A 25,030-nucleotide genomic window follows, 5' to 3' on the forward strand; every position below is an offset into this window, starting at 1 on the left:
TCAGACGATTTTGAACTTCGAGAGAGCCTTGCGAGAACGAAGCGAGCAAACTGAGGCTGGGGGTGAAGTCCCCCTGGAAGCTGTGGCTTTTTAGAGTAATGTAGGTAAAACTCTATCGAAGGTCACGAAAGTAAATTGTAACTGTTGGTGGTTGTTTATATCAAACAAATAACAGCAAAATAGAAAACTACAATTAAACTGGTTTAGGGAGATTTAAAAATATATTTTTTATTACCAGTGTAATGCGTGAATAACTTTCTCATGCGATTAGCTAGACACATGTTGTTTGCATATATTATGGTGAATTTTATTCCGTGAAATCTTATATTATTATTTTTAAACATTGCTGGATGTTAATAATAAATTTCAAATCGGATTATTTTCAATCTAGCGATCGCATTGTGTGAGTTTCTTTGATTGGCAACCTGATTTATGATTTAAGATCGTGTATAAGGAACTTAGTTTTACAAAATAGGCATATTACGTTGCTGCTGATTTTAAAAAGGTATTGTGGTATTAAGAAAAGCAATTTTGAAACAGAAACTCAGCTGGCTGCGACAAATACCAACAGTATCTGTTAAGGGGCGTGGAACTGATCGTTTTGCAGCCACAGATAACCCCTCTGATCATCCTGTTGGTTGAGCTAGGTCCATACAACAGATTTTATGTTAAAAAATGTATTGTGGTATTCAGAAAAGCAATTTTGAAACAAAAACTCAGCTTACTCCATCAAAACAAAGACGCAACAAAACCATAACCATTATTGCGTTTATGGTTATTAGAACATTATAGCATAAGTTCGGAGAAGAATCAGGAAATAAAAATATCGAGTATAATATTCTAGCAGAAACAAACAAATTCAACCATACAAACAAGGCATGTACGATATTGATTATATTTTTTTTATAGTGTAAAAATTCAACAGTATCAATAAAATATACATATTAATATATTACAAATTCATAAAAATAGTTTATAAAAAATACGTTAACCATCCACGAAATTTCATGTCGTATATTTAAATTAAGCTTTTATTAAAAGTAAAATAAGTGGATTGTACAATATTATTTTGTTGTGTCTGAAGGAATAATTATAGGCATATCTGCCTGTAAAAGGAGCGTTCATATACATACTACAGTACAGTACTACAGGAAAAAACAAAAAGAAAAAGTGAACTAATGTTACACATGGCTTAAACATTAATTGAGACTGAGGTATTCTGTTCGTACGTATTTTACAGGCCTGAAAAATGTACTGTTATTAATCAGATATCAACAAGATCCCTAAGTTGTTGAAGCAGTGCATCCCTAGTTCATTTGAGTTCATGTATCGCATGTTTGTAATGAATTTTACAGATATTTCCTGCATGCAATACAGTAATGATCTGAACAATGTTGAAGCCATTTTGTTTTTAAACTACACGGTAGACCTATAGCATTTAACTGAAATGAGATTGGTAATAGGCCTACTACGGTAAAATCCCGTTTGTCGTCAGTACAATTAGCATAATAGATTACTAAGGCATCATTATTTACAATTGGCTAATGACACAATATTATTTATGTAGGTACTGTACCAGTATAAATATAAATGAGCGGACAAGGCCTAATTTGGTTGTATCTTCTCTTTTTATCTCAGCTTTAAAATATATTCCCAGTATAACTAGGAAAATTAAAATGAATGCAAGATAAATGAGGCCGAAGGGGAAGGGATGAAGTTGATCCTTGTTTTTTCAGAAATTACCTGTACTACCTGCAGCGACTTTACATATTGTTAATATTTATATTGACGTTATATACTGTAAATCATTAATGACGTTGTAAACGTAGGCATGACCACAGAAAGCAATGACGCACTTAGAAAAAAAAACTCATTATGATGAGGCCGTCGTATGAAACGCCCCGAAGTGAAATACTACAGTTGTTTGAATTTGGTACAGATCCGTCTAAAATAATTAGTAAAATATTAAAAGTGGTCCAGAATTTAGTTCGTGGTCCGGATTGCCTACACAATTTAATAGTCATCCGTAACCATATATCTATATGTGGTTTAAATTTGGTAAAGATATGTATTTTAGTATTTAGTGTTCTGGTAACAGAAAAATAAACAAACAAACGAACAAACAAACAAACAAATGAAAGTACTTTGAGAAATATTTCAACAGAGCCCATGTTAAAATAACATAGATTTTTCTTTTTTTATGTGAAGTTTTCGCAATAACCTTCTTGGCGGGAGGTAATAACAGTATTATAAAATTCAGACCAACAATTATTTAGATATCATAAATTAGTAATTCTTAGCCTAAGTTTTAATTAGCTGCATTGCATTCAAATCTAGATCTGCATATACAGTTGTAGAATCAGCTCTAGATTGCTTTCTTCCAGTTCCTGTTGTATGTTCGATTTCAGCGTAAAGTAAATTGACCTGAAAAAAGAATGCCACATTAGTGTAATAATCTTTGTACAATGTACAACGTTTTCCTCAATTGTAAAACAATATCTTAAAATTACAGTGTTTGAATGTATTAAATAGATTGTAGTTTAGCATTTCATTGCCTACTGTAAATATGCATATAAAGTCACCCAGAACAGACCTCTAGAATAGACTACAAAATTGCTTTTTCATGTATAATATAGTTTAGAAAGGAAGAAAATTGAAAACCTTCGAACAAAAATAAACAAGATCTATGACATTGACATCAATAGGTTTAGAAACACCGACATAAACAAGTTTTTGTCATCACAATGATATTAAAACATTACTTAGTGTTGTCTTTTCAAGTCGAATAATGCATTAATTTATCTAAAGATGGCCATATAATTTGAATTTGTATTTCTTTTGTTTTATGTAAAATGCATATTTATATATTTATCTCTATCGTTATCGTCCTAGTGTAAATGGGCCTTAAACCTACCTCTTTTCTTGGTGGTCGATGTTGTGGAAGAAACGGAACACGCGGAGGAACTGCTGGCACTTTGTTGGTTAAACTGGGTACAGGCATTTCATGTTTTGGCTCAGCCTGGCTCCTAAAATTAAAAGACCATTAGTCAATAAAATATATTGATATATTGAATTTTGGGGTCTTCAGACTGTATTACTTTTTGACTGTCGAACATTTTATAAGTTGATATTGTCTAAAAAGGAAACTTGAATAATGGAAGGTGTTAGCCAGAGTTAATTAATAAATGAGTTACTTACATATGTTGAAGAGAATTTCTAAAACCAATAACTGAATTGGATGTTGATGATGGACCTGTAGGAAATTTATAAAGATTGTAGATAGTCAAATGCAGAATAAAAGAATCTGCATAACTTTAATAATAATAGCCTACTTTTATAAAATCAAAGACGGTATCAAATTGATAAAAAGTGTTCTGGATGACATATTTTATTATGATGATATGATGTAACTTTACGTGAAGGGATAATGTCAATGTACTGAGCATTCAGTAAAGTTAAGGCAGAATTGGGCAACCATTTGACCGGTTTTATAATATTATAAACGAAAAAAAAGCTGTTAAAAGCGAGTAAGTGACACATTTGTAATATTCATGTTTTATTCACGTGTAAACCAAGGATTCCCTCTCGATAGTGATTTAGTTATTATACCTCTGCAGTGTTTCGATGTTCTTTTTAAATGACAAATAAATAAAATGAAATATGTAATGGTTTATTAGGTTATAACTGTAGTTCATAATTATGAACTAACATATTCTCTCTCTTTTTAGTCGCGTGGACGCGACTCTATAGTTCACTATGTCGGTCGGTCTGTCTGTCGGTCCGGTATCACTATGCGTTTTATTGCTTTTCTGTACTTTTTGAACTGTTTTGATGTCAACATGTGGGCATTTACGTGAAATTGTGAACCTCCTATTGTGAATGACGTTAGAGTTGCGCAACGTGATTTACGCGCGATTTAACGATTTTCTCGTATTTAACATAGGTCAAAAACCAAATAACATTTTAAATTGAAACTTTGCAAAAGTTTAATTTATATCAGGCGCTAACTTTCTGTTGAAAAAAAAATGTGTTTTACACAAAGTTACGCGCGCACGCGCATTTAAAATTTTAAAATGCGCAAAATTAATTTTTAATCAACTTTCTACGCGTTTCTTGTCATTTTGAGCATGTCAAAAATTCCCATACGCGCACAAATTTTTACGCGCGCGGTGCGCACGTAGCGTTAAATACATACTTTTTTCGCGTGATTTATGTTTTTGCAGCCTTTTCTAATGATTTTACCAACTTTTAAACAATTTCGACTTAAAATTACGTCATACGAGCACGTCGAATTAGATAATTTGCGCACGTTTTTGATGAAAAAGTTCAAAAATTCGTCTAAATTATGCCTTTTTAGTCGCGTGGACGCGACTCTATAGTTCACTATGCCGGTCGGTCGGTCTGTCTGTCTGTCGGTCCGGTATCACTATGCATTGTAGCACGCGACTTAATGGCTGTTGGCCTTGTTATTACTGCATTAAAAAATGATTGGCATGGTTGCTCGTATAAATAAATGAAATTATATGATGGATGATCTTTATAACAGAATAAGGTAGGCCTATATTTTATTTCTTACCTGGGTTATCGCTTGACAAAACAGGTAAAGGAATGCCTAAATGCTCATTTTGTCTATAATCGTTTTCGACACTTTTCCTATTTAATTTTCTTTTAGAAATAGAAATAAAAGAATATTATTATACGATTTAAATAAATCCAATTTAGTTGGTCTCATCAAAACTAGAATCTTTATATAAAATAATGAACTTTTGCTGTTAGTATGTAGTATAGGTCCGAGTTCAAGTTAATCTCGTTCCCTAGTCTTGATACAAATTAAATTTAAAAAAATTAATATACTCTCATAAAAACCAGGAACTTAAATATAAAGCACTTTCGTTATGATTAAAATTAGAACAATTATTGTTTCAGATTTACTTTAGAATCGTTAGGTGTGTTATAACAAAAATAATGAATGTTTTGTGTTTGTTAAACGAAAAATATTTTTTATTTAAATATGCCTACACTCAATTTGTATTCGATATATCTTAAAATTGCATTGCAGAATAATGATCGAGACAACAAGTATATTGGTTATGAATTTCACTTACCGGACACGTCCATTATTAATGGGGTTACCTAAATATAATAAAGTTGTAGTTAATAAATTATAGATTATGTTACATAATAAACAGTACTCTGTAGTTCTATTTCATAAGCCTCGATGTTTAAATTAGTAAAGGAGTAGCTATATCCTTTGAAATTAGATAATACCTTAAGAAACCTTGCATAATATTGGGAGTACAATGACTTAGAGACAACCGAAAATAGAAAAAAACGTGGCAAACTGTTGATGCGTGTCCACATCATCTGAATATTTGTCAGTGTTTCAACATTTATTCAGTGTTGACTACCGAAGTTCCGTAATTCGCAATGAAGATCATGCATGTGCACTAATAATTGGTTAGAAATTCCGTTTTCGACCATTCACAGTTTAATTCTGTCTGTGGAACTTGATAGTTCGTTTCTTGTACGATACCTTGTTTTTTTTAAAGTTTGCTTTTTGAGAGAAACAGGGGTTAGACCGAGTGTCTAACAGTACTGTATGTGGTAAATCGAATTGTGTCTAGTGGTGTCATCGACAATATAAAATTACCTGTCTTTTTCCACTTCTTGCAGGACAAAGTCACAATAATTATACCCACTAAAGATATAATGAGCACAAACCCTGAAAACAATCCAATCTTGAAGTAGGAGTCGTCTAAATAGTAATACATTAGAATCAAATAATTATGAACTTATTTGAACAATTTGAATAGTTAACTGACCAAGTCTAAGTTGACTATCAGTATCAGTCGAATATCCCAAAACCAGGCTTTCCTTGAGGTAAAAAAAGTCCCAAATTCATTTTTACCATTAAAACACATTCTGAACCAGAGTTTCTAGAAAACCAGACATATTAGGTCAGCCGGCCCAAAGCTGTCCGGTATTAGGAGAGTTGACTGTAATTGAAATAGTAATGGGCATGTTTAAACCACACCTGGTTGATGACAATAGGATTATTTAACGTACCTAGCCAGTGTAACGTAGGCCTATCAAAAATATCATTGTTAGATATTTGGGTAACTGTACGCAATGTAGATATTGACTCGGTAGTCACCACATTACCTGGCTGTGGTACTTCAGTCGGCAAACCATTACCAATTGTCGAGGTGTAACTTTCAGAACCTTCAGAAAAAAAATGTCATTGTGTATTTGCATAGCGTAATCATTATTCCTGAATACAATTTTTTTTTAAAGTTTCATAGTCATAATATGGAGGTTCACATGATTCACCTCGGCAAGCCCTGTCGTGAAATGAAAGGCAATGGTACATACGTGAAACATTTATGAATGTTGTAACATTCGCTGCACTTCTTTGTTTCTCAGGATCCACAGTGCATGTATAGTTGCCAGCTTCACTAGAAGTGATGTCAGTGTAGTTCAGGATTCTGTCATTGCTAACTGTTTCACCAGATTCAATATGTTTCCAAGTGTAAGAGGCAGCATACGGGTAGTTGGAAGAACAGTTTAAGATTACGTCATCTCCTTCAGATACATGGTATCCTAAGTATAATCTTTCTTTGTGGAGGAACTCAATTATGACTATAAAATAAATCATTTTAAAAAGAAGACGTAACTGTATTTTTTAGATTGCCGGTGTTACCGGCTCTAAGTGAATTGAATTAGAAATATAAAGTTCAGTATTAAAACCTTTTCATTTTAAGTTTCTAATGTTGATAAAGTGCTGCCGGTTTGATTTAACATTGTTATTTGTTCATAATGATTGGGCATTTATTTTCCATTATTTATACTAGTGTTCATACTCTAGACAGACTATATATTTGCATAATTGCAATACATCTACAATTTTAAGGTGAAAGCTTATACCTTGCAGTTTAATGTGTCGGCTTTCAACTCCTGTTTCTTTATCTGTATAAAAAATAATATTTCATTATACCAAACGATGGGAACTTTTCAAGTCAATCTAGGCCTATAATTATAAAAGATGTATAACTGCCTGGATGTAATATCGTAATTTTGTTTGAACAGCAACCTCTTACACGATATTATTTATGCCGAATTTCCAAATTGAAAACAATCCTACTTACTGGCCGGTATGTTAATGTGTTTTATGTTTTAATGTACATCATTAGTTTCAAACTATAATACAATTTTATTATTATAGTATACCTTTTATTTGAGACTGATTTACAATGCAATAAACACTTAAACCGTCATGCGTCCAATTTTGTATGATGTTGACAGAATTGAAAACATCAAACAATGATGTGTCGTTCTTATTCGTGGTGTGGTTGTTTGTTTTACTAATCAACTCATGCCCTAATAATATCATAATTTGTCCAGGTGGTCTCATCCCATAACTGTAACAGTTTACTTTCGTTGTTTGTGAAACTGTGACGGAAACTATATTTTGATCGTTGAAATTCTCCGTGATGTTCGTATCCAATTCAATAGTTGTCGAAGGAACTATAATAAATACAAATGTCATACAGTACAACCAAAATACAGTTTTACATAAATATTTCATTAGGGACACATCGCCTAAATTCATACTGACTATTTTACTCTTGCATGAGAATTTACATTCGTTTACCGACTCGAGCCTAAGTAAAAATGAAATCGCATTCGAGTTTTTGTTTTTAAATATATATAGTTCTATATAAACTTATCTAAACACGAGTTTACATGTTATTAGTGTGTATGCCTAAGCCAAACATTTCGTATTTGATTTAGGATTTATACAGGATTACACAATCACGTAAAAGAAAACCTGTTTTGCATTGTGGTCCTGTCTTGAATACAACAATCCGTGACAAAAAATGTTTAGTTTTGTGAAGAAAAAAAATTACAACTAACCGTATACATTTAATGTGAATTGATAAAACTGTAGGAGAGCTTCATATATTAGTGAGCATTTATAAAATCCTGATGATGCTTGATCTCTAATTGACAATCGAAAGCGGTTAACATGGGTTAAGATGGTAATTTCAGCACCGTCTTCTTTAATGCAATGTGGTGTACACGCGCATACAGGCGATAGTAAAGTGAACGAGTAGGTGCTATCTCTTTCAACAAAATGATGTGATACTACCGATGAATTCAGCAGAATGGAATCCAGTTGAATTATGCCCATGTAATTAAAACCTAAGCATATAGAGAAACATTATAAAAATAAGATATATTAAAGTGTAATATTACAAATTCATTTAGTTTCTCTTTCTATATTTTGTTGTAACAAATGTAGGCCTAGTGATTTTTGATAATTGTCACCTTACTTATGCCTACAATTTGTTTTTATTGATATTTCAACTTATCCGTTCTGGTTACTGTATATCCATATTCCCCTCGCAAACAACCCAGTCCATGTGCAAATTAAGTAAGGCTACTTACCGGGGATTTGATCAATTCTAAAATGCATTACCGGTAGACCTACATGTAAGTAAGTACACGTTGAGCCTAGTTTGATGAACGAAGGAAAACGAATAAATATTAATATGAATAAGTATAACAAAATACTTAGGCCTACCTAATATAAATACGACATAACGAACAATATTCGACATCCTCATACTGACGGTTACGCAAAGTAATGGACAATTCGGGAATACGTCTGTCAGCTGCGACAAGATAGTGGAATACCTCCCTCATCAGCTTATTTAAATATTAATGTCTCGCATCGAAAGTTTTGTCTGTTTTGGGCATAGATAATAATAAGCACTGAAAAAGAGGCACTTTATGTATTGTCCCTTTGACTAATTAAAAAAAAAAGATCTTAAAAAAAAGTGGGTCATTTTTGAAGTATCAAAATTATTTAACTGAAATACAGACCTTTTTTTGTTAAAAAAATAACTTTGACTTCCAGTCAAAGTTTTCGATCAAAATATATCTCATAATGCAATGCGCTTGTTTGGCTGCTCTGTATGCATAATCATAAAATTTCCTCGCGATCTGTGTGAAAACACCTTCTCAACCGTGACGAGTTGTAAATGAATGAATGCGCTGCTTGCACAGCATTTATTTTCAAATATATAAATTATTTAAAATTTGATGTTTGTACACAGATAAGCTCTTAAAATTAAATATACATAAAAAAAATAATGAAAAAACACATCAAAAGATAAAAAGAGCATCCAAACAATTGTCATGATGCCAACGAAAACGATGAGACACATTTTTAGTAATACAATCTTATCTAGATGTTTTATAGTCCAGTCCCTAAGGGGAGAAAAAGGGGTGGGATGTTACCAGACTGGATACAAATTTTTCAATATAGCAGTTTGGTAGAGTATAGTGTGGAGATGCCAAAACAAAGTTACTGGAAATCTGATTTGACCTCTGACCTCAATTTTTATATTTTTCTATTATATAACTAAAAATTGCCATATCTTGACAACGCATGGACATTTTACATTAATTTTTTTTTCAAAATGCTTGGAAGATATATATTTATATTCGCTATAATGAAAAAAATTGTACAAAAATGGCCGCAAAGGCTTTATTTTTCAGTTTGACCTTTGACCTTGATTGCCTAATATCTCAATAACACGCAATCTCAGAGATTTGAGAATGGGTTCAAAATGTTAAGAAAATAAATCTAATATTTAGTCTAATAGAAACTTTTTTCAAAAAAATTACCATAAATTAAGCTTTTTTGACCCTTGACCTCTAATGTTTGAATATGTCAATATCTCGGTAACTATTTGTCCTAAAAAGTTCAATTTGGTGTCAAATTGTTTAGAATATACACATTTATATTTGCTCTAACAAAATATTTTGTCAGAATTCAATTGAAAATGTCATTTTGAGCTATGACCCATCCGTTTTGCATATATTAGCAATTAATAATCTATAAAAAGAGATCGAGAGAGGGGAGGGGGTTGGGGTGGATGGAGAGACACATATTTTTTTTACATGTTACACAAATGTTAAACTCTGTCTGCACTATAACATTTTTATGCGACAAAAAAATGTGATGTGCCCATATATGGACACGATGAATGACATATCACTACCATATTTGGGCACATCACACCTTTTTTGTTAAACTAGTTTATAGTGTAGACAAACATGTAAAAAATATGTGTCTCTCCATCACCCCAACCACCTCCCCCTCTCTCGCTTTTCCAATGCTACTGCATGCATCTATACACATCTAAATTGCCGGAATTGTACTGGAAAGTTTTTAGCTACATTTGAAAATAAGTCCCAGAGGATGGGTGTATTGTAATGTTATCAGAATTATGGCAATTGTTTGTAATGGGAAAGTTTTAAAACTACGAAATATTTGCTAATAATATCACATGCTATTAAAGATATACTTATTTTCCCCCTGACAAAAGTAATTTTGACAAATATTTTTGTTGAATATGCAATTTTAATGTCACACATAATAGTTTCACCAAAAATTGGATTGAAAAAAATGATATAGTGCATACCCAAAAAAACTGTAATTCAAAACAAAAAATAGGCTGGAAGTCAATGTGATTTTGGTTAAATTAACTGTTTATTTTGTCTTTAAAGTGATATTTACTCTATTTTTTAGATTAGCTCTTTGAATAAACACCTCTTCCAATGCAGTGAAGATCTTAAGTGTCGCCTTGTCTTACTAATCTTCCTTAACTTCTCTTTGAACGATCGTAATCAATATTTGTTGAGGTATAATATTTCCCTCAAATGCTTTCTGATAATCTCTAAATCAAAGATTTGGTGATATTCATTTCCTTTTTATTTTAGTTGATTGACAAACTGTATAAGATGGTCCTACAAAGCCATGGTTTATTTTTTGATTACTTTTGTAAATTATTTGTGTACATGTGATAATGTTCGATTGGTCGGTAATGGTTGATGTCAGTTTTGTCATGTTTTTGTTGATTAAAGTATAATTATCATTGCTTCTCTTCATTTCTTCTGGTTTCAAAGATTTTGTTGTATAGTGTTATGAGCTGGATGTGTTATTGCCTCATCAAGCCAAGATGGTAATTTTGACTGCTCACTGGTTTGTTTTCCTTTTATATTCCACTACAGTATGTTCTTGAAAAGAAATCAGCTTTGTAATTAATTTGTCTTTGATCCTTTTCAGATTTCTAATATTTTAAACATATGTTTTTCTTTTCTTCACTTTTTCCTCACTGTTTCAAACATTTTATTTTTTCAGGATACTTCAAGCAATGAATTGATAATTAGGTCATATGTTTTATGAGTATCAAATCGCATTGGTTAATTCTTCTTTTCTTTCTTTAAGATCTTGATTTTCTTTTTTTTTTAAATGTTATTTAACTTTAAGTTTATCTAATGTTTTGTTGATATTAAGTGTTGCTCTTACGGTGTAGGCCTACCATGCGATGGAATTATATATATTGAAATTAAATTAAACATTAAGTTTTAAGAAAATTGTAAAAGGCTAAATAGGATATTGAATGTAGTTCTGGTCCATTAAATCTAAATTTTAGGTATATTATTATAAGTATGACACACGCACGCTTTACAGTATATCCTGGTTATACCTCAAACTGGCATTTCCAGTAAAAATATGATAACATCTTCTATTAGAGCTAATATAAATGTTTACATTCTGAACATTTTGACACCAAGTTGAACTTTTTATGACATTTGGTTACAGAGATACAGATATATTTAAACATTAAAGGTCAAAGGTAAGTAAATGACATTTCCTGTGAATTTGGAAGAACATTTAATTAGAGTATATATAAATATGTATGCTCTTAACAATTTGAAACAAATTTCAAGAAATTTTGACCAGTAGTTATTGAGATATAGTAAGCCGAGGTCAAAGGTCAAAACATTGAGAAATTACATTTCCTGTCGTTTTTTTGAAAAAAGTTCTATTAGAGCGGATATAAATATGTACCCTCTGATCTATTTGACACCAATATTATTTCAATTGTCAAACCCGTTGCGGAGATATGCCTGTTTAAGATAGAAATATAAAAATTGAGGTCAGAGGTCACAGAGGTCAAATCAGATTTCCAGTAACTTTGTTTTGGTATCTCCATATCATGTTCTATCAACATGCCAAAGGGCACACTTGTATCCACTATGGTAACATCATTTCCCCTTAGGGACCGGACTATTACTGTTATATATAGTTATGGAGTTCGGAATAAATGACTTTCTATATCTGCCAGTTCGAGTCCTAATTAGCATCATGCATAATGGTAGAGCAGTTAATGACATGTGCATTTTATTACCAAAGCATGGAACTTGGCCCAAAGTTTCTTTAATGTGTATAGATTCAAAATATCGGGGGGTGCCAAGTGTCCAAGGTCCGGTATGGCGGCCATCTTGATTTTAAAATGGCCACTATAAAAACAAAAAATGTTCATATCTTGGCAACTATACACATTAGAGACTTAATTCTGGTCTCAAATTGTTCACAAACTATATATTTCTATTTGCTCTAATGAAAAGTTTCGTCCAAAAATGACCGGAAATGACGTTTCTTTCAGTTTAACCTTTGAACTCGTATTTGTATATCTCTGTAACTACTGGTCATTTTCAAACAATTTTGGTGTCATTTTGTTCAGAATAAATATATTTATATTTGTAGTAATGAAACATTTTCACATAAAATGACCGGAAATACAATTTATGACCTTTGACATTTATTTATTGAATTTTAATTATATGAATATACTGTATGTGTTTTTTGTTAAATGCACCTAATTTTGAACTTTCACCTGTTGGCGTAATTATATTAAATGATTAATGGACTTAAATTGTATATAGTACATAAGATTGGTAAACATTGTGCTTGGTGGTACCATTAGTTTAATGATGATGGCACCTTCTGATTCGTTAAAAGTTTTAATAGTTTGACAGAGGAAATAATAACATGTTATGGAATACCGTAAAACCTCGAAAAGGTGATAGTATGAGCTTCTTTTCGAGATAGACTGTATGTGAATGTCAAATAAATAGTAATATGATGATCGTGTTTATATCAATAAACACGCGGCTTTACCACGTGGAAACACCGGTTCTCGTCAGATCACCGAAGTTAAGCAACGTTGGGCCTGGTTAGAGCTTGGATTGGAGACCATCTGGGAATAGCGGGTGCTGTATACGGAGCTGGGGTCCCATTAGGCATTTGAAATCAGCACTGCTGAATCTTATGGCAGCCCTTGCATCTAGTATCTGCCACAGACCTCTGGTCAAGGTGGGCACTGGACGAGAGAAGCCCTTGATCAATATCAGGATCAATCAAGGTGCTTTAAACAGTCCTGGCTTTGTTTGTATCAAACCCGTTAGTGGGGGTAATTATCGCTGTTGGTTTCGATTGAATAAAATAAAATAAAATAAAAAATAAAAATTAATGACCTTACAATGAACCCTTTATATTTCAACAATCAAGCCTCAGTTATTATACAATTTATTGTTTTCCAAGTGGTAGACCTATTTTGATTGCATCTTCTTTTTGTATGCTTCCTCGGTTAATATGGTCCTACCCCTCCTTCTTTGTAGATTCTCTGTAGATGGTCTTCTTTGTCTGTAGATGGTCCTACACCCCCTTCTTTGTCTGTGGATGGTCCTACACCCCCTTCTTTGTCTGTGGATGGTCCTACACCCCCTTCTTTGTCTGTGGATGGTCCTACACCCCCTCTTTGTCTGTGGATGGTCTTATACCTTTTTCTTTGTATGTAGATGGCCGTATACCCCCCTTCTTTGTCTGGGGATGGTCTTATACCCCTTTCTTTGTGTGTGAATGGTCTTACACCCCCTTTTTTGTCTGTGGATGGTCTTATACCCCCTTCTTTGTCTGTGGATGGTCTTTTACCCACTTCTTTGTCTGTGGATGGTCTTACACCCCCTTCTTTGTCTGTGGATGGTCTTATACCCCCTTCTTTGTCTGTGGATGGTCTTTTACCCACTTCTTTGTCTGTGGAGTGTCTTACACCCCCTTCTTTTTCTGGACTCACTAGTTTGATTGATTGAATCAGACATTGTTTCTTGTATGATTAGGAGACCAAGACCTTCAAAGTGAAAGTCCACAGGTGGACGCCTAAAAAGGTCTTGTACAGAACAGTATATTGTAGGTCCATGTCACTAATTTGAGGATTACTTGAATAATTACTTATTGAGATGTCTTTAACGAATTGATTTGGTTTGGATTTTGCTAAAAAATCAATGACTAGAGAAAATCGAGGAAAAGGATTCAGATGAAAGGTTTACAGCAAAGACCCATTACCATAAAAATTGAGTACATTTTTTTAGATGCAACGAAAATGAACAAGAATTATCTGAGTTTCTGACTAATGAAAGTAGGTCTACTGCACAAATGCAGGATAAGTTTGTAGTAAGTACTTTGAAAGACGGTGTTCTCTTAACTCATGAAAATGAGAACTTCCCGAACTTGTCTCATATGCAACATCAAAAAGGCCAACGAAAAAATGCTACTTTACATCAAAAATATTTCCAAATGGCATCTAACGATTGACACATCACAGTTTAGCAAACAAGTCAGCATAGATGAGCTCAGTGATTGCTGTTTCTCAGTTATCTGTCATACTTTACACCTATCCTATCACATCAAAAGTAAACAATTCAGAATAATTCCTGGTCATTTTTGCATTAAGTGTCATTTATTTCGGTAAAAAAAATTAGGTGCATTTATACCAATGTAAACCACATACAGTATGTTCACATAATTATATATGTCAAAGGTTATAAATTGTATTTCCAGTCATTTTATGTGAAAATGTTTCATTACTACAAATATAAATGTCTCTATTCTGAACAAAATGACACCAAAATCGATTGAAAATGATCATTAGTTACTGAGATATACAGATAAGAGGTCAAAGGTCAAACTGGACGAAACGTCATTTTTGGACGAAACTTTTTATTAGAACCAATAGAAATATGTAGTCTGTGAACAATTTAACACCAGAATCAAATCTCTACTGTTCATAGTTCCAAGATATGAACACTTTTTGTTTTTATGGTTGCCATTTTGAAATCAAGATGGCCGCCATACCAGACGTTGGATACTTGGCACCCCCCGATATTTTGAATCTATATTTCACGGACACAAATCAAACAGCTTAGAAATGCTCCTTTAAGTATAACCGTTTTATTCAATGATTGAATATGTGTGTATGGTACGTATGGTAACTGAAAATAACAGAAAGTATAATTCCTTCAAATTGATATTCAAATACAGTAGTACATAGAAAATACTTTAAACCTTGCTATCATATAAATATGATTATACAGTATATGCTATATTATTGTTAATTAAATTGTTACATAGTTTGTTGTTTACATACAGTATCTTTTATAGTATGACATAACTTACAAAGCTGTGAGCCTATGGATGCAGCACAATGAAAAACATCTGTGAATTTCTACTGTTAAACTTTAATACCTATGAATGAAAAACTATAACTGACAATCTACGAAATCTATAAAACTACAGTATTAAAAAGTACAAAATACAACAAATGTAAGCATTAAGGGATCACCCTAAACATAACAATCAAAAAGGTACATCCAGTCGCCTTTTCAACACTATCCCTGTTGCCATAGCAACTAAGAAGACACCATCCCGCAAACCTAGGCTATACAGCATCTCGCGCACATGTGTGCATACTGTATGATAACTAGTTCACCCTTCGAACTATACACAATCAAAACTATTATATAGATTCCCAAAATGCAATAACATTAATATCCATAGTATCCTAAATATATCTAAAACAAGCTGATTCAACAATTATAGTGATTTATCCATTTTAAACTAATATTTCTTACCTACAAAGGTACGACTGAAGTTTATGACTGATTCATCTAACTATAGGCAAAACAGTGCCGCGAAAAGTTACAATATGAAACGCCACAAATATTGTATGGAAGGCAACTGCGGCCAGCATACTCCCTCGTGATGACACTTCATCACCACTAACATTCTCTAACATATTATAACTATTCAAAATAACATTAACAATTCAATGGTCATAACATATTTATGCGTTAACTAAACAGATTCGACCAGTAATACCAGTTCATGTATAGGTCTTTGATACTCAGAGTTAGTTGAAGGTAGCCGTATGTTGACTTTTCGAACATAGCCGTCATCGCTGGTAAAAGTTTGGGTGATTATGCCAAGATGCCATTGATTTCTTTTAACATTCTTCTCCCACAATAATACAATATCTCCTACACGAAAGTTTCGCTGCTCTTTCTTCCAAAGTCGTCTCTGTTGAAGGGTTTGTAAGTAATGTATTCTCCATTGTTTCCAAAATTGGTTTGCTAATACCTGCACCATTTTCCACTGTGCTTGAAACATGTTGGATACATTGTCATCCACTGCAATTTCTTCAATACAACCATGTTTCTGAGTTAGCAATAATGCTGGGCTCAAGTAAGACACTTCGTCAGGATCTGTAGTTAATGGTACTAATGGTCGTGAATTGATAATTGCCATTGCCTCTGCCATAAAGGTAACCAATACTTCATGGGAAAGAGATTTTCCTTTGTAGTTATAAAGTATACCATCGAGTACCTTTCTCGTCACACCAATCATCCTCTCCCATACGCCTCCCATATGGGACGAATGAGGTGGATTTAACTTCCACTCTGCTTCGTTTTTTAGCAAATATGTTTGGATTTTGTCATCCCCAATCGCACCAATGAAATTGGAACCTTGGTCTGATCTGAAAAGCTTGACTTTTCCTCTGATTGCTATCAACCTCCTCATTGCATTTATGAAAGAAGATGAACTCATTGTCTCAACAACTTCAATGGGAACGGCTCTCCACGTTAAACATGTAAACATTACCGCCCATCTTTTGTTTTGGGCAACACCTCCTCTCGTTTTTCTGGCTACCACTTCCCATGGCCCAAAGCAATCCACTCCAACATTAGTGAATGGAGGAGTACATGTAATCCGGTCTTCTGGTAGATCAGCTAAGCGTTGCAAACTTATCTTTCCCTTTAGTTTTCTACAAACAACACAATGGTGGATGACAGAAGATACAACTGCTTTCAGACCTGTAACCCAGTAACCAGCCTCTCTCACAGCCCCCTCTGTGAACTGTCTTCCCTGATGGTGAATACTGTTGTGAAACCTTCGTACAAGTAGTTTTGCAATATATGATTTGCCTGGTATGATAACTGGATGCTTTACAACAATAGGAAGATTAGCTTCTCGAAGACGTCCGCCAACACACAACAACCCATCTTTATTTATTTATCAGGGCTAATGAGAGAATCTTTGAATCGTTAGGTAGTTGTTCATTTCTATCAAAACATCTCAATTCTTGCTGATAGAACAAATCTTGAAGTTGTCTGATTACAATAAATTCGGCCTTTTGTTTGATTTCCAAATTATAGAAGTGACAATGATGCCAGCCTACTTTACATTTAATTTCATTATTCTTTTTGAATGACTGGGCCACATGAATTAGAAATGCAACAGCCTTAATGAAACGTTCCCAACATGAGAACTTCTTGGCTGTTTCTGGAAGTTGGTTGCTTGGTAATTCGTTCTTGCGAACCACCACTTGGCTTTCTTGTCTGATTTCCTTATCTTCATCAGGCTCTACTAAGGAAAACTTGTCATCTGTCTTTATGTCAAACACAGTACAATCCGGACCAGTTAACCACGGACAACTCTTCATGGTACGGGCAGACACTTGGCGAGTACCATAATCCGCTGGATTCTTGCTTGTCTGGATATATCTCCACTGTCGAGGGTCTGGAAACTGCAATATTTTTGTGGTGGGCCTTCTTGTTGGTAGCACTTGTGTGCGTAGGCAGTTCGTGCTTTGTCTGTGTAAGCCACCAAGGCATGCTTCGCCAATCACAACCCAACCTAGGTCTAGCCGTTGCCCCCAAGGGGCGTTGTTAGGTCCGTTTATTACGTCTCTCACTTTGTGTGCTTGGGGTACATCCCTTCCTAGTAAAACTAGAACTTCTGCACTCTGGTCTACAGTTGGTATTTCACTAGAAATTGATTGCAAATGAGGAAATGCTCTTGCCACTTCTGGAGTGGGAATTTCTGATCTGTTACTTGGAATTTCGTCACATTCCAACAGGTTAGACACTTCAATCTTGACATCTGTGCTGAGAGACTCTATTACAAGATTTTCCATTTTTCTTCCAGTCACTCTTCTTTCTCCATTACATGTTTTAATTCTGTAGTCTAATTTCTCGCCAGATATTTGCAGCAATTTGAATAATTTGGTATCTACTAACGATTTGTTGCTCTGTTCATCAATAAGCGCATAAGCCTTCACTTTATTTTCTGGGTTATCCGGCATGTATAGGTTGACTAAACAAATCTTTGCGCATGACCTGCTCACACCATCCTTGCAAATCTCTGTGCATTTGGTACAGACTATTGGTACGGGTGCATGTGTTGGTGCTGTGTTTTCAGTACTTTGTTGAGGCGTCTCTCCAGAGGGTTGCAGTTGTGCAGTGTTTTTCTGTGGCTGTGCAGTGTTTTGTTGCTGTTATTGTACAGTGTGCATTGATGATACATGTTTTGGGCTGTTGCACTCACTGCATTTTACTTCTGCTTTGCAATCTCTGGCGAGGTGGTCAGATGATGCGATGCATCGAAAACACAATCTGTTGTTTTTTATTATCTTTTTCTTTTCGAGATAGGGTTTGTTTATAAAGACTCGACATCTCTCAAGAGGATGTGATGCACCAGAATGAAGTGGGCACATTATAGACTCTTTGCTGTTCTTGTTTTTGTCTTTTACACTCGTCTTTGTAACTCTCACGGTTTGTTGCTTTGGCTTTTCTTTTGTTTTATTTGCATCACATGTGATACCAAAGATTGGATCATTTGCCTTCCTTGACTCTTTTTGTGTGAATTTGACAAAATCTTGGAATTTGATCGGTTTCTTGTTTTCTTTTAGATTTACAGCTATGTTGCGCCACTTATCATGCAAATAGAATGGTAATTTGTCCATTAATTTCTTTAAATGTTCTGGATATTCAAGGATTCTACTTGCATTCACATGTTCTGCTGTGTGTAAGCACTCTACAAGGAACAACGAAAACTCATCTAAAGCTTTAGGATCTGCTGGCTTTAATCTTGGCCAATCTCATGCTTTCTTGATGTATTCACTGGCAATGAATTCACTGTCACCATATCTGTCTTCTAATTGCGACATAGCCATATGGTAGGCCTTATCTGACGGTAAGTGGCTGTAACCTACAACAACTCTATTGGCTTCTCCTATTGTCATTTCTTCGAGATAGGCCATTTTTTCTTCCTCAGAATTGGTATTGGTAACAATGTGAGAATTGAACTGCGATCCTAAATCTAGGGTATTCTATTGGGTTTCCGTTAAATTTCTTTATCGTGTGTATAGGCTTTCTTAAGCTTTTCACAATTTCGGCAACGGCATCATAGGATGGAGCGAATGTCTTGGCTGTTGGGTTGAGTTGTTTTCTATGATTTTTAGGAGTGATTACATTTTCATCACCACAGGCAGAAACCTCTGGGGTAATATCCAGTGCTGGCATAGCTGCTGGTTTAACTGGAGAAGTTTCTAGGTATTGATTGAAACCATTGTTTAATGACATGGGTTGAGGAACTATAGGTATTTCAATAGGTGAACTTCTATCAGGTATAGACATTATAAATTTTGATACCTGACTACGTTTGTCTTCTTCTGGAACGTTGATTTGTGATTTTGAATCACTGTATGACCTTAATTCTTGATCTAAGGCCTCTGATCTGGCTTGCGCCGTTGCCAGGGCTTCTTCTTAGTTCGAGGTTTTCTATCTCAACTTGAGCCTTTATAGCCGCTATCTTGGCTTCAGCTTTCTTTTTTGCGAACGTTTTCTGTGCAGTTTTCACAGCTAACTCTGCCCATGCTTGGGCTGCAGTCAGTTCCAATTGGCTTCTCGCTGAAGAGATGCTGGACATCCTGATTTATACAGCTTTTTACTTTCATGGACACAAATCAAACAGCTTAGAAATGCTCCGTTAAGTTTAACCGTTTTATTCAATGATTGAATATGTGTGTATGGTACGTATGGTAACTGAAAATAACAGAAAGTATAATTCCTTCAATTTGATATTCAAATACAGTAGTACATATTATTGTTAATTAAATTGTTACATAGTTTGTTGTTTACATACAGTATCTTTTATACCCAGGTAAAAATTCCAGTTGAAGACCAGTTGGGAAATTTCCCAGTTGGGAATTTTCCCTGTTGTGAATTGAGACAATTACCAGTTGTAAATTTCCCAGTTGTGCATTTTCCAACTGGTCTGATAATCCCAGGTGTAAATTTCACCAGTTGTAAATTTCCCAACTGGTCTGATAATCCCAGTTGTGAATTTTCCAACTGGTCTGATCAATCCCAGTTGTAAACTTTCCCAGTTGAGAATTTTCCCAACTGGTAAATTTTTGTACAAAAACAAATCACACAAACTACAGAACTTATTGTTAAACTGTTTATTTTATTAACATTAATATTTACAATTACAGTAGTTACTTTCAATTCTGCAGTACTGTAGTTAATTAGCTTACAAAGGTCTTAACGACCTGCATAACCCCTACATCTACACACACAAATGTCAGCATATCCCTCCTGTTTCCTTTTTACAGGTCCATGAAAATGGAGATCTAGCATTTATTCAGTAATATATTTATGAAGTTATGGCCACCTTCTTTATTTCGTCATGTTGAAAAAATTAGTCCTGAAAGAGAAAAACCAAAACAAATTGTTACTTTATAAACAATCTACTGGTAGTACAAGGAAAAAATGAAATTCAAATCTCAAGATCAATTTATATACTCTTACTAAAAAAGGAAGATGGAATCATATTAATAGAAATGAAAGATTACAGTGCAAATTATGTTCTTGCTCCACAAGCAATTGAAGATGAGTATCACTTCACTTTAGTTTGTCCCTTTTATTCAGATATTAGCACTAAATATATTTTCATTTTAACGTAGAACAGAATTCTTAAACGCACTCTAATGTTATTGATTGAATTGTTACATTGTATATTATTTGGGCCAAAGGCCATATAAATAACTATTTTCTTGGATCATCCCAAGAAAGAAAGTATACATAAATATATTTACCCTTCAAATTGTACTGCTGTACTTTTTTGGTTGGTTTATAGCCTTGTTGTATTCAAGTAAACTGGAAATCACCTGCAATTGTGTATGACAAAAATTGAAGAAGGAAAATTAAAAAATATAGGATTTAGTTTAAGGAAACGGAGGCAGACTAAAACTGCATGGATTAGGCCTAGTTTGCTTTATTATTAGATTAGTAGGCCTAGGTTAGTAGTAGGCCTAGGCTAGGCTATGTTAAAATAGCAGCCATGCATGTCATCACTAGCTTTTTAGCTAGGCCTGGAGTAGTAGTGATAATACAACATGCACTGCAGAACAGTAGTACTACTGTACCTAGTTTAGGCTTACTACTATAGAGGCCTAGGTAGACTTTAGAGGCCTAGCCTAGGCCTAAATTAACAAAAGTCATCATCATCATCATGAATGAATAATATTGGAAATAATTTGCTCGTTTGTGTGGTAATATTATTAGGTTAATATATTATTGTTGGGCTTTATTTCTAGCCTACTATAGGCTAGTACTAGGTAGAGGCTAATAAGACAGTTTGCAGTCGTACACAGCCATGTAATCAAGCAGCTAGCAGGGTGTAGGGCAAGGCTGTAGAGCCTATAGCTTTACTAGCCTAGGCTAGGTGGCCTAGCTAGCCAGCAGCGAGCGAGGCCTCCATTTTGTTGTCGATCTTTGATCATAGTTAGTAGGCCTATGCCTATAATAATAAGAGATAATAATAGACATATATATCAGGCCTACCTTTTATAAAACAGCAAGATTTGTGCCTCATCCTTAATTTGATACGATTAGCCAATAATACCCTTTCTAGGCCTGGCATCTCTGTGCTGCGTGATGGCCAATTTTGCCGCCGAGACTGCACTGACACAAAAACAAAGGGAGCCGTTTTTGGCCGTTGGCTTGCAGTTTTCTGATTGGTTGTTTACGGTCTGCCGGCCTATACGACGCATGCTCCATTATTTTCAAAAAGTTATGCAGTATTTTATGTGATTTAATTTAATAATTGTTTGTAGCAATAATATAGGATTACAAATAATAAATAACAATAAATATTAATTATATTTTGAATATTCTATTCTATCTTCTATTCCCGTCACCTCAACCCAGAACACCTAAACTCAGAACACCCCTACCCCCACCTCTCCCCTGGGTCCTCTTCCGTACTCCCACGACGTACACCATCGTCTTTCTCTCTTCTCCGAATTCTTTTGGTTGTTAGGAAAAAAACTAAACCAATTGAACCAGTTGCCCAGTTGAAAAACCAATTGGACGTCACGACAAATATGGTCCGGGGCCAAAATCGGTCCGGCCGGACCGATTTTGGCTCTAAAGTTGTGGCCAAAAGTAGTCCGCCACTGCCAAAATCGGTCCGGGTTTTTCTTCTGTCGATTTTAATTGAATTACTTTAGACCTATGATGCTGTTTTAAGTTGTTTATGGCTAGAAAATATCCCATGATATATATAAGCAAGTTATATTATCTTGTCGGATAAATACTATAAATAAATGTATTTTATCTAAAAACATGACTTAGGTATTTCAGCCTGCCACACACTCACATTTTATCCAGGCCGGACCAGTTTGGCAGCCATAAATGGTCCGCCGGACCGATTTTGGCCCGGACTGATTTTGGTGTGACAGGACCAGTTGTGTTTAAAAAAAAAAACTTTGAACTCAGTTGAGCTTTGGAATACCAGTTGACCAGTTTGAAAAACCAGTTGACCAGTTTGAAAAACCAGTTGACCAGTTGAAAAACCAGTTGACCAGTTTGAAAAACCAGTTGACCAGTTGGAAAAACCAGTTGACCAGTTGAAAAACCAGTTGTCAGTTGGAAAAACCAGTTGACCAGTTGGACAAACCAGTTAGACCAGTTGAAAAACCAGTTGACCAGTTGTTAAAACCAGTTAGACCAGTTGAACCAGTTGAAATTTCCAACTGTTTTCAACTGGAATTTTTACCTGGGTAGTATGACATAACTTACAAAGCTGTGAGCCTATGGATGCAGCACAATGAAAAACATCTGTGAATTTCTACTGTTAAACTTTAATACCTATGAATGAAAAAACTATAACTGACAATCTACGAAATCTATAAAACTATTAAAAAGTACAAAATACAACAAATGTAAGCATTAACCGATTCACCACGATAAGCGCTTAAAGCGCTCAAAAGGTTAAAAGTCAAGGTCATTGTAAACAAATTATCAACAAAAAAAAAGTAAATCGAATTTACATGCGCAGTTTGCTGTGCATGAATCGTAACAACAAATTATACAAAATACTCACAACTTTTTTTTTAAAAATATGCTTCTAAATATATAAAAACAATTGTTGAAGTTAGTTTGAAAATAAAATTCGAAAATATAACCGTTTTTCGAAGCACGCTGTTCGAAACGCGACAGGCGCGTTGAATGAATCTAGGCCTAAACATACAACGTAAAATCGTCTAAAATCCATCTTTATTTCTAATAATCACTATTTTGAAGCTTGTATACAATAAATGTATAATAAATAAAGATTATGTATCAGTTACAGTGTCTAAATCGTCATATTTCCATGTAAAAATGTGATTTTTCTACCGGAGAAAAGTCGTGAAGATGTCCTCACGAGGGCCGCGCCATATTGTTTACCTTTGATTGTAATATGAACCCTGACATGTCAGATGCATTATGGGCATGAAATATTTGTTCAAACTCTGCGCAAAGGTCAGTTTATTGAAGCATAACTTTTGACAAACATTTTGATACCAAACTTGTTTTAATTTCATCAGTTTTCGACGCATTTTCGTCAAATTTTCTGCAAGCTACACGTCTAAAACAGCGGACTAAGCTCCCGAGGGATGCCGGTGCGCGTGAGAATCGCGAATTCCAAGTCGCTTTCGGGATGTTTTTTTTAACATTCCCAGTGAACAAACAGCGGCGAGGACGCTCTCGGGGCGGCTCCCGATAGGCCTAGGCCCCATATGGTCATCGTCGGATGAGTCAGTCTACTAATTTCTTCATAATTTCGAAACCGGTCATTCATAATGGTCAAGTTTGGTCTTATTTTGAAGAGAAGAAATAGGTTCTGATGAAGAGATGAGTTTTATTATGAAATATTTATTAATTTTTGTGCATTTGGTAGTCAAAGATAAATTACAAATTTTTAATAATTTTCCTAAAATATTTCTAAAATTTGCATAATCCATACTCCGCCAAAATAAGTTGTAACACAAATTTGATAACATATTTGGAAATAAAATGTCCTTTGCATTATTTTTGTTTTTTAATTTTTTTAATGTCTGTGTTTAGAAAAAAAGTTAGGGTTAATTATATGACATATGCTTTTTGGGTCCCAGGGGAGCAAAATAAACTTAGGGGTCAATGGGTTAAGGGATCACCCTAAACATAACCATCAAAAAGGTACATCCAGTCGCCTTTTCAACACTATCCCTGTTGCCATAGCAACTAAGAAGAAACCATCCCGCAAAAAACCTAGGCTATACAGCATCACGCGCACATGTGTGCATACTGTATGATAACTAGTTCACCCTTCGAACTATACACAATCAAAACTATTATATAGATTCTCAAAATGCAATAACATTAATATCCATAGTATCCTAAATATATCTAAAACAAGCTGATTCAACAATTATAGTGATTTATCCATTTTAAACTAATATTTCTTACCTACAAAGGTACGACTGAAGTTTATGACTGATCTATTAACTATAGGCAAAACAGTGCCGCGAAAAGTTACAATATGAAACGCCACAAATATTGTATGGAAGGCAACTGTGGCCAGCATACTATATACATCAAAGAAACTTTGTGGCAAGTTTCATGCTTTGGTAATAAAGTGCACAACTTGGCTCTCTTTTTATGGCGTTAACTGCTCTTCTATAATGCA

At 34.4% G+C, this 25,030-nt stretch overlaps 2 protein-coding genes and 1 long non-coding RNA gene across 3 annotated transcripts in view; 1 reads left to right on the plus strand and 2 right to left on the minus strand.

Annotated features, from left to right (window-relative positions):
• Window positions 1-6,455, plus strand: part of LOC140057413 (multidrug and toxin extrusion protein 1-like) — a 50,281-nt gene extending 43,826 nt beyond the window's left edge. The window contains exon 18 of the mRNA XM_072103060.1: window positions 6,424-6,455. The gene's annotated coding sequence lies outside the window, so the exon portion shown is untranslated. The remainder of the gene's footprint in view (window positions 1-6,423) is intronic.
• On the minus strand, window positions 993-24,845 carry LOC140057414 (uncharacterized). Its single transcript, XM_072103061.1, has 13 exons — window positions 24,811-24,845; window positions 8,449-8,514; window positions 7,915-8,202; window positions 7,228-7,524; window positions 6,925-6,966; window positions 6,373-6,639; window positions 6,163-6,222; window positions 5,651-5,755; window positions 5,106-5,133; window positions 4,577-4,665; window positions 3,199-3,253; window positions 2,915-3,026; window positions 993-2,424 (listed from the first exon to the last, which is right to left on the minus strand). The coding sequence occupies exons 2-13, from the start codon at window positions 8,474-8,476 to the stop codon at window positions 2,302-2,304; spliced, it is 1,494 nt and encodes a 497-aa protein (XP_071959162.1). The 5' UTR covers window positions 8,477-8,514; window positions 24,811-24,845; the 3' UTR covers window positions 993-2,301.
• Window positions 20,175-22,038, minus strand: LOC140057269 (uncharacterized). The gene is made up of 3 exons (XR_011846900.1): window positions 21,883-22,038; window positions 21,135-21,206; window positions 20,175-20,743 (listed from the first exon to the last, which is right to left on the minus strand). It is a non-coding gene; the product is annotated as an uncharacterized lncRNA (long non-coding RNA).
• Window positions 24,846-25,030: the final 185 nt, after the last annotated feature.

The sequence above is a fragment of the Antedon mediterranea genome, chromosome 8, assembly GCF_964355755.1.
Source record: "Antedon mediterranea chromosome 8, ecAntMedi1.1, whole genome shotgun sequence".
Taxonomy (NCBI): Eukaryota; Metazoa; Echinodermata; class Crinoidea; order Comatulida; family Antedonidae; genus Antedon; species Antedon mediterranea.